Genomic DNA, 15,791 nt, shown 5'->3' on the forward strand with positions numbered 1-15,791 from the left:
ACAGCTCTGCTCTCCTACCCGGTGACACAGATCCCACTGCTGGCACCTACTGTGATGACCAGAACCTGGGTGATGGAGCAGAGCGGTGTTTCATTACATACACCTCTCTGCGTGATCCGTAAATGCAGAGCATGTAGTGTCGTATGTACCGCTTTCCTCCCCGCACAGTGATCGCCGGCAGTGAGGTTTGCATGACCTGGTGACAACTCCTAGCCAGCTTTCATGCATCCTATATGGGGAGAGAGGAGAAGGCTCCTGCTGGACTCCCCTGTCGCCCCTCTTCTTACGGACTCCCCTGTCCTGGATCACCCCTTCACTTCTCAGGGGCCAGGAGCCTAGAGGAGACCAACTGGGCATTGAATGTGTGGTGCCCCAGGGTCCTGGTCGTCACAGCAGCATTGCTTTCCTCACGGGGAGAGTGATGTTACGCTTGAAAGCAAGAAGGGATAACTGTAACCAGGTACCACAAACATGCAACACATTCACACTCCAGGCCACCAGGGGGAGCTTTTGATCCCATTTACTAGGTGACTCCCCATATATATACAACTGGTAGTCTGTAGGGAAAGTCAGTCAGTTCTTGCCAGGAAACTGAATGGACCAGTCTGAGGCAGAAGAGGGTTTACGGAGCTGTGTAGCCGCAGCGCAGCAGTTCCTGGAAAGAGACATTCAGAAAGCTGAATTGATTGCAGTGAACGTGCAGGAGAGCAAAGCACAGGAGAGGATATCAGGGGGAGACCAGCCCCAAGCAGGCTGCCTCCTTCTGAGGCGCAGAGACCAGTAGCCTGAACACCGAGGTTGTAAGGACCTCTATGACTTACATCAGAGACCGGCAGGACAGCTGAACTCCAAGTTACCTGTCCGACCTAATACCCAGGAGGCACGGTGACACCCTTAGAGGCTGGGGCATGCTAGAGTCCCTATAAACCACCTCAAGTCACCAGTCATACGGGTTATATATTATCCCGGGGACAGAGAGAGAGAGAACAACTGTGAGGACCTTATGTGAAGCCTTAGGCAGTAAGGGACTACACCACCACGGCGCTAGAGGAAGGCTTTGATTTCCACCTGGAAAAGGGGACTCCTAACTTGCCTCCAAGCCAGTCGGACCCTGCCTGCCCTGTGATCTGGTGCCCTGGACTGTGGCTGCCTGAAGTCTTCAGAAAACAAGGTAAAGAGATTGTAAACCTGTGTCCTCGTTCTTTACTACGCCATTCACCATCTTCCATGCACACACCGGGAGCCCTGGGGACATACTTCACCTAGCTGCCATAACATCACCCCAGAGGACCCCTTAAAGCAGTGTCGGTCCCCATTGACCGAATACCACAGGTGGTCCCTTTTAAATGGGCGCCCAGGGCCACGGACCGGTCGCCAACGTGACATCCCCCTGTGAACCGCAGGACCCGGTACCGAGTACCCCACGGCCCTGGCGGGGCGACTCAAATGCACCATGGCTGACCCTTTTCTCCCTTGATATCATTAGGGGAGATTTAGGAGGCCCCATACATTATGGTCTCTTTAAAATCGGCCGGTTCAATCAACTTTAAAAGCCCCCATATACATGAAAGTGCTTCTGTATACAAAGCTGTCTGGGGACTCCCATGCCATAAACCTACTTTGCGTTTTGGTTCCTTAACATTTTAGATCACGCTTTATAGCAATTGAAGAACCCCTTTACGATGATGAATTCTGCGCCGTCCCTTTAAATGTAGGTAACCTTTGCAGTTAGACTAGACGTACACATCTCCCGTGATGAAACGTATCGCCTGGCTCAGGACGGAGCTTCTCTTCGGTGACATTTTTAAAGGCAATGTTGTGGATATGGGATATTCATACTGGCATGGGGCGGACACATTATGATGAAGTTGGCTGTACAGCGCCCTCATCTGGTCACTTTATGTATACATGCAGAAAAGAATAATAACTGTATTTCTTCTATCTAAAAAAGCAAATAGCATAGCCAATAGACGTAGCAAACATGGGACCCCAATTATAAGATCCAGTGGTCCCTATCAGGTGTAAATATTGGCCGCCTTCTCCTCGGACTTGCTTCATCGCATCTCTCCACTCCTTAGACATTGAACCTTGCTCAAGCTGCTGCCAAACTACAGATCCCAGAATCCTCAGCCAAGAAATAATTTAATTCTGAAGACAAGCTAATTATCTGGAATTGGCAGCAGAAGACAAATGGCACCGCGATCAGCGGCCAAGATCAGCGGCTAATCTGACTAATATGCCGACATCTTCACCTGTAAGAAAGTAACAAGATGTTGTCCAAGACCAGTAAAAACAAGACTAATTAAAAAAAAGGGTAGAAGGAGTCCAGCATCAGTCAGTGACGCTCCTGATCAGTCCTCACCATCCGCTCGGGGATGATATTAGACAAAGTGGGGCCCCAAATCTTCATTTTCCAGATCACAAACAAATATGGTTGTATTTCCATGCGCTCAGGTCAGTTCAGGTCGATAAACGATCGTAATCGACAATATTTAAGTCCTTCAGTGATTGTTTCCCGGCCTCTTTTCACTGGCTGAGGAAGAATGATGGCACAGAACAATCACTATTAGGTCAATCTGTCCCCATACAGTATCACGTTATCAGCAGCACATCTACAGTTTACACCGGCGATGTGCTGCTGAGAACAAGGATTTCTGTTCCGGCATAAACAATCCAATCACTCAATGAATAGGCAGCATTTTGCTTGTTTAGCATAATACACCCCATAGTCCTCCATATATTATAATGTGCACATCAGTCCTCCATATAGCATAATACACCTCCCATAGTCCTCCATATAGTATATTGCTCCCATAGTCCCCCATATTGTATAATACACAAACCATACTCCTCCATATAGTATAATGCACTCCCCATAGTTTAATGCACCCCATAGTCCTCCCTGCAGTATAATGCACTCCACATAGTATAATGCAGCCCCCATATAGTAGATACAGTATACTGCACTCCCTATATTACTCCTGTATTCTGTTTACCACGTAATCGCTGATTAAAAAAAAAAAAATTCTCTCCTCTTGCCATTCCCCTGCTGCACCGATCTCTTCAGCGCGTTTCCTCAGTAGTGTTTGCACACGATGAAGGGATGTCATCGCGGCCACTGCGTCAGACACAGAGGGGAAATGATTGGAGAGGTAGTGTCATCTGACTCTCCTCCATCATTGCTTTCAACTGTATCGGCATCTACAATGTCGATACAGTAGAATGGGGCGTGCCAGCCCCTAGCACTGGCCCTGCATTCACTACAATATCTGACCCACTGATGCATTGTACCAATAACATCCTCACGTATAAAGAGCAGACTTGTATTTACAAAAAAAATCATAAGTATTTTGTCTCACATTTACCAGTAGATACTCTTGTACATAGGAGCAGTATTATAGTAGTTATATTCTTGTACATAAGGGCAGTATTATAGTAGTTATATTTTTGTACATAGGGGGCAGTATTATAGTAGATATATTCTTGTACATATGGAGCAGTATTATAGTAGTTATATTCTTGTATGTAGGAGCAGTATTATGGTAGTTATATTCTTGTACATAGGGAGCAGTATTATGGTAGTTATATTCTTGTACATAGGGGCAGTATTATAGTAGTTATATTCTTGTACATTGGGCCAGTATTATAGTAGTTATATTCTTGTACATAGAGCCAGTATTATAGTAGTTATATTCTTGTACATAGGGGTCAGTATTATACAAGTTAGTGTATGTTCTTGTACATAGGAGCAGTATTACAGTCGTTTTATTCTTGAACATAGGGGGCAGTATTATAGTAGTTATATTCTTGTACATAGGAGCAGTATTATAGTAGTTATATTCCTGTACGTAGGAGCAGTGTTATAGTAGTTATATTCTTGTACGTAGGAGCAGTATTATAGTAGTTATATTCTTGTCCATTGGAGCAGTATTATAGTAGTTATATTCTTGTACATAGGAGCAGTATTATAGTAGTTATATTCTTGTACATAGGAGCAGTATTATAGTAGTTATATTCTTGTACATAGGGGCAGTATTATAGTATTATTATTTATTATTATTATTTATATAGCACCATTAATTCCATGGTGCTGTACATGTGAAAAGGGGTTACATACAGGGTTATAGATATCGTTAACAGTAAACAAATTTACGATGACAGACTGGTACAGAGGTGAGAGGACCCTGTCCTTGCGGACTTACATTCTTCGGGATAATGGGGAAGAGACAGGAGGTCGGTGTGCAGCAGCACTGGTGGTGGTGAGGCGGCAGCTCTGGTGGTGATGAGACGGCAGCTCAGGTGGTTGGTGAGGCGGCAGCTCGGGTGGTTAGTGAGGCGGCAGCTCGGGTGGTTGGTGAGGCAGCAGCTCGGGTGGTTTGTGAGGCGGCAGAATGGTTATTGCAGGCTGTAGGCTTTCCTTGAAGAGATGGGTTTTCAGGTTCTGTCTGAAGACTCCGAGGGTGGTGGATAATCGTACGTGTTGAGGTGTGGAATTCCAGAGGATGGGGGATATTCGGGAGAAATCTTGGAGGCGGTTGTATGAGGAACGAATAAGTGTGGAGGAGAGTAGGAGGTCTTGGGAGGATCGAAGATTACGTGAGGGAAGATAGTGGGAGATTAGCTCAAGAGATATAGGGAGGGGACAGGTTGTGGATGGCTTTGTAGATCAGTGTTAGTAGTTTGAACTGGATTCGTTGGGGAATTGGGAGCCAGTGGAGGGATTTGCAGAGGGGAGAAGCAGGGGAGTAGCGAGGAGAGAAGTGGATTAGCCGAGCAGCAGAGTTGAGGACAGACTGGAGTGGTGCAAGGGAGTTAGTGGGGAGGCCACAGAGGAGGATGTTGCAGTAATCGAGGCGGGAGATGATGAGGGCATGCACAAGAGTTTTAGTAAATTGTGGGCTGAGTAAGGGACGGATTCTGGCAATATTTTTGAGTTGGAGGTGGTAAGAGTTTGGACGTGCGGTTTGAAGGACAGGGCAGAATCGAGAGTTACCCCGAGGCAGCGGATTTCAGGTGCAAGAGAGAGCGTGATGCCGTTTACCATAATAGATAGATCAGGTAGGGGGGATACGCGAGATGGGGGAAAGATGATGAGTTCGGTTTTGTCTACATTGAGTTTTAGGAAGCGAGAGTTGAAGAAGGAGGATATGGCTGATAGACACTCCGGGATTCTGGACAGAAGAGAGGCGACATCTGAGCCAGAGAGGTAGATCTGAGTGCCGTCCACATATAGGTGGTACTGGAGTAGTTATATTCTTGTACATAGGGCCAGTATTATAGTAGTTATATTCTTGTACATAGGGGTCAGTATTATAGAAGTTACTGTATGTTCTTGTACATAGGAGCAGTATTACATTCGTTATATTCTTGTACATAGGGGGCAGTATTATAGTAGTTATATTCAGATCCATTGGCGCAGTATTATAGTAGTTATATTCTTGTCCATTGGAGCAGTATTATAGTAGTTATATTCTTGTACGTAGGAGCAGTATTATAGTAGTTATATTATTATACATAGGAGCAGTATTATAGTAATTAAATTCTTGTACATAGGAGCATTATTATAGTAGTTATATTCTTGTACATAGGGGCAGTATTATAGTAGTTATATTCTTGTACATAGGGGCAGTATTATAGTAGCTATATTCTTGTACATAGGGACAGTATTATAGTAGTTATATTCTTGCACATAGGGGGCAGTATTATAGTATTTATATTCTTGTACATAGGTCCAGTATTATAGTAGTTACATTCTTGTACATAGGGGTCAGTATTATAGAAGTTACAATATGTTCTTGTACATAGGAGCAGTATTACAGTCGTTATATTCTTGTACATAGGGGGCAGTATTATAGTAGTTATATTCAGGTCCATTGGAGCAGTATTATAGTAGTTATATTCTTGTACGTAGGAACAGTATTATAGTAGTTATATTCTTGTCCATTGGAGCGGTATTATAGTAGTTATATTCTTGTATGTAGGAGCAGTATTATAGTAGTTATATTATTATACATAGGAGCAGTATTATAGTAATTATATTCTTGTACATAGAGCCAGTATTATAGTAGTTATATTCTTGTACATAGAGCCAGTATTATAGTAGTTATATTCTTGTACATAGGGGTCAGTATTATAGAATTTACTGTATGTTCTTGCACATAGGAGCAGTATTACAGTCGTTATATTCTTGTACATAGGGGGCAGTATTATAGTAGTTATATTCAGGTCCATTGGAGCAGTATTATATTAGTTATATTCTTGTACGTAGGAGCAGTATTATAGTAGTTATATTATTATACATAGGAGCAGTATTATAGTAGTTATATTCTTGTACATAGGGGCAGTATTATAGTAGTTATATTCTTGTACATAGGGGACAGTATTATAGTGGTTATATTCTTGTACATAGGGGTCAGTATTATAGAATTTACTGTATGTTCTTGCACATAGGAGCAGTATTACAGTCGTTATATTCTTGTACATAGGGGCAGTATTATAGTAGTTATATTCAGGTCCATTGGAGCAGTATTATATTAGTTATATTCTTGTACGTAGGAGCAGTATTATAGTAGTTATATTATTATACATAGGAGCAGTATTATAGTAGTTATATTCTTGTACATAGGAGCAGTATTATAGTAGTTATATTTTTGTACATAGGAGCAGTATTATAGTAGTTATATTCTTGTACATAGGGGCAGTATTATAGTAGTTATATTCTTGTACATAGGGGCAGTATTATAGTAGTTATATTCTTGTACATAGAGGCAGTATTATAGTAGTTATATTCTTGTACATAGGGGGCAGTATTATAGTATTATATTCTTGTACATAGGAGCAGTATTATAGTAGTTATATTTTTGTGCATAGGGGGTCGTATTATAGTAGTTATATTCTTGTACATAGGAGCAGTATTATAGTAGCTATATTCTTGTACATAGGGGGCAGTATTATAGTGGTTATATTCTTGTACATAGGGGCAGTATTATAGTACGGTAGTTATATTCTTGTACATAGGGGGCAGTGTTATAGTAGTTATATTCTTGTGTATAGGGGCAGTATTATAGTAGTTCTATTCTTGTACATAGGGGCAGTATTATAGTAGTTCTATTCTTGTACATAGGGGCAGTATTATAGTAGTTATTTTCTTGTATATAGGGGCAGTGTTAATCCATCATACTTGTGTATCACTGTTATCACGCAGTATGTCATTATGATTGATGTCCTCAAACCACATTATGCAGAAGCCTCACATAACTCTACATTTTCTGCTTTCATTTAGAAGACAACAGATAATTACCCAGAAAGTAGAACAAACATTTAATTTCTGGACTGGGTGTAATTACAATAGCTCTTAATTTAGGAGACAAATTGTAAACATTTACCACAAATGCACCAGAGGTTTTTGTACAATTGTGCAGCCAATAATAAAAGCAAGCAGAGTACCAAACTCCAGATTATAGAGTTGGAGCCTTTATTGTGTAAATTGTTTCATATCATTTGCATAAGAAGATATTCTGCGGTTTGAATGTTATATCAGCACTGGAGCATTATAAGAGGGGCTGATAGCAGTCACATATGGTGTAATGTCTGGGGGTTATATCAGTACTGGAGCGTTATAAGAGGGGCTGATATCAGTCACATATGGTTCAATGTCTGGAGGATATATCAGTACTGGAGCGTTATAAGAGGCTAATATCAGTCACATATGGTGTAATGTCTGGGGGTTATATCAGTACTGGAGCATTATAAGAGGGGCTGATATCAGTCACATATGATGTAACGTCTGGGGTTTATATCAGTACTGGAGCATTATAAGAGGAGCTGATATTAGTCACATATGGTGTAATGTCTGGAGGTTATATCAGTACTGGAGCGTTATAAGAGGGGCTGATATCAGTCACATATGGTGTAATGTCTGGAGGTTATATTAGTACTGGAGCGTTATAAGAGGGGCTGATATCAGTCACATATAGTGTAATGTCTGGGGGTTATATCAGTACTGGAGCGCTATAAGAGGGGCTGATATCAGTCACATATAGTGTAATGTCTGGGGGTTATATCAGTACTGGAGCGTTATAAGAGGGGCTGATATCAGTCACATATGGTGTAATGTCTGGAGGTTATATCAGTACTGGAGCGTTATAAGAGGGGCTGATATCAGTCACATATGTTGTAATGTCTGGAGTTTATATCAGTACTGGAGCGTTATAAAGAGGGGCTGATATCAGTCACATATGGTGTAATGTCTGGGGGTTATATCAGTACTGGAGCGTTATAAGAGGGGCTGATATCAGTCACATATGGTGTAATGTCTGGGGGTTATATCAGTACTGGAGCGTTATAAGAGGAGCTGATATCAGTCACATATGGTGTAATGTCTGGGGGTTATATCAGTACTGGAGCGTTATAAGAGGGGCTGATATCAGTCACATGTGGTGTAATGTCTGGAGGTTATATCAGTACTGGAGCGTTATAAGATGTGCTGATATCAGTCACATATGGTGTAATGTCTGGGGGTTATATTAGTACTGGAGCGTTATAAGAGGGGCTGATATCAGTCACATATGGTGTAATGTCTGGGGGTTATATTAGTACTGGAGCGTTATAAGAGGGGATGATATCAGTTACATATCGTGTAATGTCTGGAGGTTATTGGCAGGCTGTGAAAAACTGATGCGAGGGATCCGTTTTTTTTGAAGGATCTGACTAGCTGATACAGCTAATTAGATCCTAAAAAAATCGGAGCATGCTCAGTAAAAAAAAAAAGGAATCCAGCGCCGGAATCCGTCATTTGCCGGATCCGGTGCCTTCCGGCGCCCATAGGCTTCCATTCTAGCAAAAAGCCGGAAGCGCCAGATCTGGCGCTGTGTGGTTTTTCGCCGGAGACAGAAAACGTAACTTTGTATGTTTTTTCCAGACGCCGGACAAACAATTTTTGCTGAGAAAAAAACGGATCCGGTGGTATCATCCGTTTTCTTCAAAAATCGCCTGATTGAGCCTGATGGCACAAACCTGATGTGTGAAAAGCAGCCTTATGAATTCTCTGTCTTGCGTATAAGAATCAAATGCAGAAATCCCGGCACCTGCAACCTCGTCCGCCATCACTGAGGTTATTAACGGTCGTCTAAGGAAGGTTCTGCTCCAATTGCACTTGGGCAAATCTTGATGATCGGCTTCCGGCAGCAACCAATGACATCCCCGATGTGCTCAATGGAGACAAGTCCTGAGACCCTGCAGCCATTAGAGCACATTTAAGCCACACAGACTATTTGCAATAGTTAGAGGAACATGCAGCCTGATATTTTCGGGATGAAAAACTGCTCCTGGAACACTGGATAAATGTCCAAACCACTGGTTCTACCACCAGATCAATGCAACGTAGAGCTGTTGGTGACCTGGAGTGAAGGCCAGAGGGGTCCGGCTACCATACTGTCACGCCGTTCTGTCTGTATCTGGTTTTCGGCGTGACAATGCATATGTTTGCTTAAACCCTTTACTCTTTTCCCCCTAATTTGAGCTGGGATACTGTTGGCTGTTACCTGGATGGAGCCTTCTCAGTTCCCTGCCCTACTGCGCAGCCGTACATGGGTGGTTAGGTCTTTTCTATTGCATGACCATCCGCATGTGCGGTCCCTGGTTGCTGCTGTGGAAGCTGTCCACGGGTTGTGAGGTCATTTGCAGCTGGTGAATGACTTTCCACGTGTGTCAGTGCGTGCAGTTGCAGCCTGGTGCCCTGAGCCTCAGTTCCTTGTCCACATGCTCAGCTGCCACAGAGCCCCGGTCTCTGCCCTCCCCTAGTTCGGGTAGGCCCGGGTCCCACTCTGCGGTATAAAGGGTCTGTATTGCGTCCCTGGGGGACTCGTGCCCCACGCCCTCGTGGTCGGTCGGCGTGGGGGCGTCTATGGGTTGGGCCGCACCAGCGGCTGCAGCTGATTGTGACACATACATTATGTCCCCCACACCATACTCCTGGAGTAAGACCAGTGTGATGTTTCATCCTCAAGGCCTCTTTGTGGCATTACACACATGGTCTCTAGATGGGGGCTTCAATCGAGATCTGTCCTGTTTTTGTCTTGGAGATTGGTCTGTAGACCACATGGGCAACGCCATGAAGAGGCCTTGAGGATGGAATGTCGCTACTCTCAAGATTCTGGTGCGCTATGGCATAATGTACAGTAGCCGGACCTCTCTAGCCTTCATCCCAGGTGCATTAACAACTCAGTGTGACATTGTGGTAAGACCACATCTCCAGTGTTCCTACACAACTCCAGGTTGCATGTTGCCAGATCGATTGTGAACAGACTGTGTGGCTTAAACCTGTTCCTGTGGCTGCAGCTTCTCCAGACTTGTCTCCCATCGAGCACATCAGGGACGTCACTGAACGGAGATCACGAAGGAGCTGCCGGCAACGGATCATGATTATTTGTCCAAGTGCATTCGGTGGCAGAACCTTCTACAACTTCTTCTTTATGCTAGGGAATGTGCATGACAATGGGGAAAGAAAGATAAAAATTCCACACACAGGAAGTAATTCATGGCCTTTTGAGTTAAAAACCTCGATTTTTCTATGGGTTAGGTAATCTGTACTCCTGGACTAAACAAGAAAAAAGCCTTCAGTTATGGTTCTAATTGCCATAATAGATTCTACATTGATGGTATGGTCCTCACCACTTCACCTGTGCTCTCAGTTTTAATGCCATGTTCTCTGTAAATGTCTTTATAGGTGTGGTCTCTAGAGTCATGGTCATCATTGCACCTAGGGTAATTGTCTCTATGGCCTTGATCTGACATTTACTATCCCTTTTTCCTTACCAGTAGAGCCCCTCACCTTCTTGTTGAACTTTACATAATCTTTCTAACATGGTCACTGACAAGCCAAAAACTGAATGCGGGGTCCAGACCACACCCAGTGTGACCCCATGAACCAGACCTGTTCACAAGGGTTCTCATGTACTCCATACAAGTCACATCTGCAGTATCTCTCATGTCTGCCTTGTCTCGTAGCCTTCTCATGTCACAAACTCCAAGCTCCATCCTGGCCTTGATCATTGGCCACATACTGTATGTGCAGAAAGCACAATGGTGCCAGTGTGGCGGCTCAGCTGTGGCTGCACTCTGTGCTCAGCTGTGACCATCATCTCTTGGCTGCATTTTTCAACCAGCTAATTTATAACTGATCAATGTTAATTGAAATATAATGAAGTATTGAGTCAAGTTGGTGATCCCCGACGTGCTGCGGCACCTTGTGAATTGCCTTACTGCATGTTGCAGCAATACATGATGTATGACCCCCCACCCCACCCCATCTTGTAAGGAAGTTTCCCGATGTCCCAACTGCACTGTTTATTTCATGCAGGTAGAAATCTGCATTACGTGATGTCTGGGCAGTGTGGGCACCTTTCCCATCTCTCCACCAAACACCAGCCAGACCCAAAGAACAAAAACAATGACGTCATGCGGATGGTCCAGCAGCATAGTAAACAGGGTGGGAGCAATCACCACCCCGAATATTGGGATGCCTCTAAACCAAAGCAGTCAGCCCAGTGCCTGGGTCTCCAGAGGTCACATCATGTATGTGGCCGCTGCAATCACGGGGCTCACATAGGTTATATGGGGAGTCTCTTATAAGTGGGACTGAAGTCTGGAGCCCCAATACTGATACTGATCCCCACATACTAGATGCTCAGCACATCAGTGAGTATATGATTGGGGACTTATCTTCACAACTTTTTGTCAGTAATTTAATGTTGATTAGTTTTTAAAAATCCAGCGTCTTAGGGACACGAGACCTCGGTATATGGTCACCCTGTGTAGCCGAGAGCCACTATTGTTTGGTGCATTTACCATCTCCGAGACACAATGTATGTATACTGATGGAGGTAGGTACATTGCGTCTCAGAGATGGTACGTGATGTGCAATATATAATGTTTATCAATATCATCACTAATATTTATACAATCCAAACATTAACAGCTACAAAGTAACAATGCAATTCTCAGCTGATGTCCAATTTAACCCTTTACGATGGTAAACTGATGAAGAACCTTCATTATGTGGATGAGCCCCAGTACAACTACATTAGTATGAAGTACAAACACCAAGCCTCTATTTTGTGACTGCACCCAGATGTGTGAATACAGACCTATAAAACAGCCCCCACACCTGCCTATACACACAGACACTAGCAATAACTTCTATGGGCAGGAGGGAAGTTTGCAGCAGTCAGTGGGGTCTTATTGTTGTGCACATGCTGGGGGGGACCACACACAACTCTGGAATCAATGGGTCTGAGTCGAGGATGGAGCAGCCCTTGAGCAGCTTTCTAGAGCTGGGGCTCAGCTTGTGGCACAAGGGCAGGAGACAAACAGCACCCACCCACCCACAGCAGCCCTGGTGCAGATACCAGTTTAGCAAGCAGAGGGCATTGTGCTCTGCGGCAGAGCCTGCACCCATGTGCGAAGACGGTGTGCACCCACCTTGGGGATCCCAGATCACCTGCTTCCTCGGGTTCTCTATGGGGAATTTCATGGCTCCTGTAAATGAGTAGTAACCAAGACAGACACAAATCCCAGCTAGTCCGGTCACTGCACCACGAATGTGGAGGGATGGGTAGTCCTACAGATGAGACAGTCCTGGAGAGGGGTGAGACAGTCCTGGAGGGTGGGTGAGACAGCCCTGGAGAGGGGGTGAGACAGCCCTGGAGAGGGGTGAGACAGTCCTGGAGAGGGGGTGAGACAGTCCTGGAGAGGGTGAGACAGTCCTGGAGAGGGGGTGAGACAGTCCTGGAGAGGGGGTGAGACAGTCCTGGAGAGGGGGTGACACAGTCCTGGAGGGGGGGTGAGACAGCCCTGGAGAGGGGTGAGACAGTCCTGGAGAGGGGGTGAGACAGTCCTGGAGAGGGGGTGAGACAGTACTAGAGAGGGGTGAGACAGTCCTAGAGAGGGGTGAGACAGTCCTGGAGAGGGGTGAGACAGTCCTGGAGAGGTGAGACAGTCCCGGAGAGGGGTGAGACAGTCCTAGAGAGGGGGTGAGACAGTCCTGGAGAGGGGTGAGACAGTCCTAGAGAGGGGGTGAGACAGTCCTGGAGAGGGGTGAGACAGTCCTGGAGAGGGGTGAGACAGTCCTGGAGAGGGGTGAGACAGTCCTGGAGAGGGGTGAGACAGTCCTGGAGAGGGGGTGAGACAGTCCTGGAGAGGGGTGAGACAGTCCTGGAGGGGGGTGAGACAGTCCTGGAGAGGGGGTGAGACAGTCCTGGAGAGGGGTGAGACAGTCCTGGAGGGTGGGTGAGACAGCCCTGGAGAGGGGGTGAGACAGCCCTGGAGAGGGGTGAGACAGTCCTGGAGAGGGGGTGAGACAGTCCTGGAGAGGGTGAGACAGTCCTGGAGAGGGGGTGAGACAGTCCTGGAGAGGGGGTGAGACAGTCCTGGAGAGGGGGTGACACAGTCCTGGAGGGGGGGTGAGACAGCCCTGGAGAGGGGTGAGACAGTCCTGGAGAGGGGGTGAGACAGTCCTGGAGAGGGGGTGAGACAGTACTAGAGAGGGGTGAGACAGTCCTAGAGAGGGGTGAGACAGTCCTAGAGAGGGGTGAGACAGTCCTGGAGAGGGGTGAGACAGTCCTGGAGAGGTGAGACAGTCCTGGAGAGGGGTGAGACAGTCCTAGAGAGGGGGTGAGACAGTCCTGGAGAGGGGTGAGACAGTCCTAGAGAGGGGGTGAGACAGTCCTGGAGAGGGGTGAGACAGTCCTGGAGAGGGGTGAGACAGTCCTGGAGAGGGGTGAGACAGTCCTGGAGAGGGGGTGAGACAGTCCTGGAGAGGGGTGAGACAGTCCTGGAGGGGGGTGAGACAGTCCTGGAGGGGGGTGAGACAGTCCTGGAGAGGGGGTGAGACAGTCCTGGAGAGGGGTGAGACAGTCCTGGAGAGGGGGTGAGACAGTCCTGGAGAGGGGTGAGACAGTCCTGGAGAGGGGTGAGACAGTCCTGGAGAGGGGTGAGCTGGTCCTTCCTTCCTCCGATCACATCAGCTCCAGGCTGGAGGCTGACCCTCTTCTGGATTGGAGCAGCCTGGCATAGCCTGATGGAGCGGTGACTGCAGCATTACACATGCTGCTGCTGCTTCTGTTGTTGCCGCTGGTGGCCACCTCTGCTGACAGACACCCAGGCAGGGTGAGGATGAGGAGCATCTGAAATAACGTCATGGTTGGTGGAGAAGACTGCAGTGTGTGATCTGGGAAGGACCCCCATCATCCCTCCCCCCTTGTCAGGATGAGAAGTTGCCTCCTGGTGAGGCCAGAAGATGAGGACACACGAGGTCCCCTCCCTTATGACACACTGTATGGCAGTGCAGAGTGGGGTGATGGTGAGGATGATGGTGATGGTGATGCCACTGGTACTTACTGGCCGGGAGAGGGGAGCGCAGTGTTCCTGGCTGGCCTTCCTGGCTGGGGCTATGCTTGGATGGTCAGCAGCACATGGCAGATACATGGGCACTCCCTGCAGCAGAGGCTGGCTCCTCACAATACATATTCAGATGCAGAGCACAAAGCAGCAGACAATGGCAGAGCCCTCAGCCTGCTGCACATGGGCTTCCCTGGCAGCACAAAGCCTGCACAGCTGACAGCTCGCTCTGCCCCATCATCCCTGCACCAGCTGCTGCCGGTTTATATGCCCCAGGTGCCAGGGAGGAGGCTGCAGAAGGGTGAGAGCTGGGCATTCCCAGAGCAGGTGGAGGAGCCCGCCCCTGCCAGGTAACCAGGGAAGGATGGTGTGATGCCCCTGTCAGGGGAGCAGGGCTCCAGATTACCGGCTGACATCAGCTCCTCTGGCTCCAATGCACAAAGGAGGGGAGAGGAGAGGAATCGGAGCCCCTCCACCCAGAAAATGCTCAGCTGCTCCTCACTGGCTCCTCTGCAGAGGATGGCAGTGCCTTCTCATTCACTCCCCAGCCTCCTCATTGCCTGTTTTCACCATTCTTTATCTTTCTCTCCCTCTTCTTCCCATAGACCAGCCATAGCTGGGAGTTATCAGCTCTGACTCCTCCATAAAGCTGTACAATAAGATTGAAGGCAGATAAGTGGCTGCCCGACAGCAATCCCAATGCTGATCCTGGAAAAAGTCACTTCTAAAGACTTAAAATCCAAAAGGAAGGAAAGTGGCGTTTTTTTCTGATGGCGTCTCATCCGCTAAAATGTGTTCTGCCCCCCAGGATCCTGCACATGGATGTATTACTGCTCCGTCAGTGATGATGTCACGATGTGTAGTAATCCATAGACCAGTCTCCACCACTTCTATAGTAAATAGAACGCGTTGGTCCGTCTCTGCCCTCTGTAGGGGCCCCATAGTGAGTGCTCCCTATACTAGTCCTCCATCATTCGGGGACAGGAGGGACTTTACAGGCTTTCCCCTATGGACGACACCTCTCCATACACCCATATGAGATGGCGCTCTCTAGGATGATGAGTGAATGTCGTGCTCAGTGTTAAGAAATGACTGGGGGAACAATAACGCACTATATGGTGTTATAGCGTTAAACTAACGGCAGCACCGCTCACCTAATGCGGCTGAGTGACACTCAACACTGAAAAGGTTTCATACGAGGATCCCACAGCTTGGTGGATCCAGCAATGTATGGAAGCAATACAGAAGCGGCAGGTTATCGGCGCTGCAGGTATAGTAGCCAATAAATGAGTCCAATTCAAGAGAGATCCCAGCAAATGTATTTTCTCTACGCGTTTTGAAGTATTCTTAAGTCTTCAGAAGAACCGCAAAGAAGAAATAAGAATACTTGGAAA

The 15,791-nt window shown here is 46.6% G+C and overlaps 1 protein-coding gene across 3 annotated transcripts in view; it reads right to left on the bottom strand.

Moving 5' to 3' along the window:
- The window catches only part of KCNK10 (potassium two pore domain channel subfamily K member 10), a 96,112-nt gene extending 81,289 nt beyond the window's left edge, over window positions 1-14,823 (bottom strand). Inside the window, exon 1 of one of the 3 annotated variants that reach the window (XM_077267575.1) lies at window positions 14,398-14,823. In XM_077267575.1, coding sequence (XP_077123690.1) covers window position 14,398 — 1 coding nt within the window. In that variant the 5' untranslated portion in view covers window positions 14,399-14,823. Of the gene's footprint in view, window positions 1-12,480; window positions 12,710-14,397 lie in introns of those variants that run through there. The other 2 variants (XM_077267574.1, XM_077267573.1) reach the window with 2 other exon arrangements.
- Window positions 14,824-15,791: the final 968 nt, after the last annotated feature.

The sequence above is a fragment of the Ranitomeya variabilis genome, chromosome 1 (genome assembly GCF_051348905.1).
Source record: "Ranitomeya variabilis isolate aRanVar5 chromosome 1, aRanVar5.hap1, whole genome shotgun sequence".
Lineage (NCBI taxonomy): Eukaryota > Metazoa > Chordata > Amphibia > Anura > Dendrobatidae > Ranitomeya > Ranitomeya variabilis.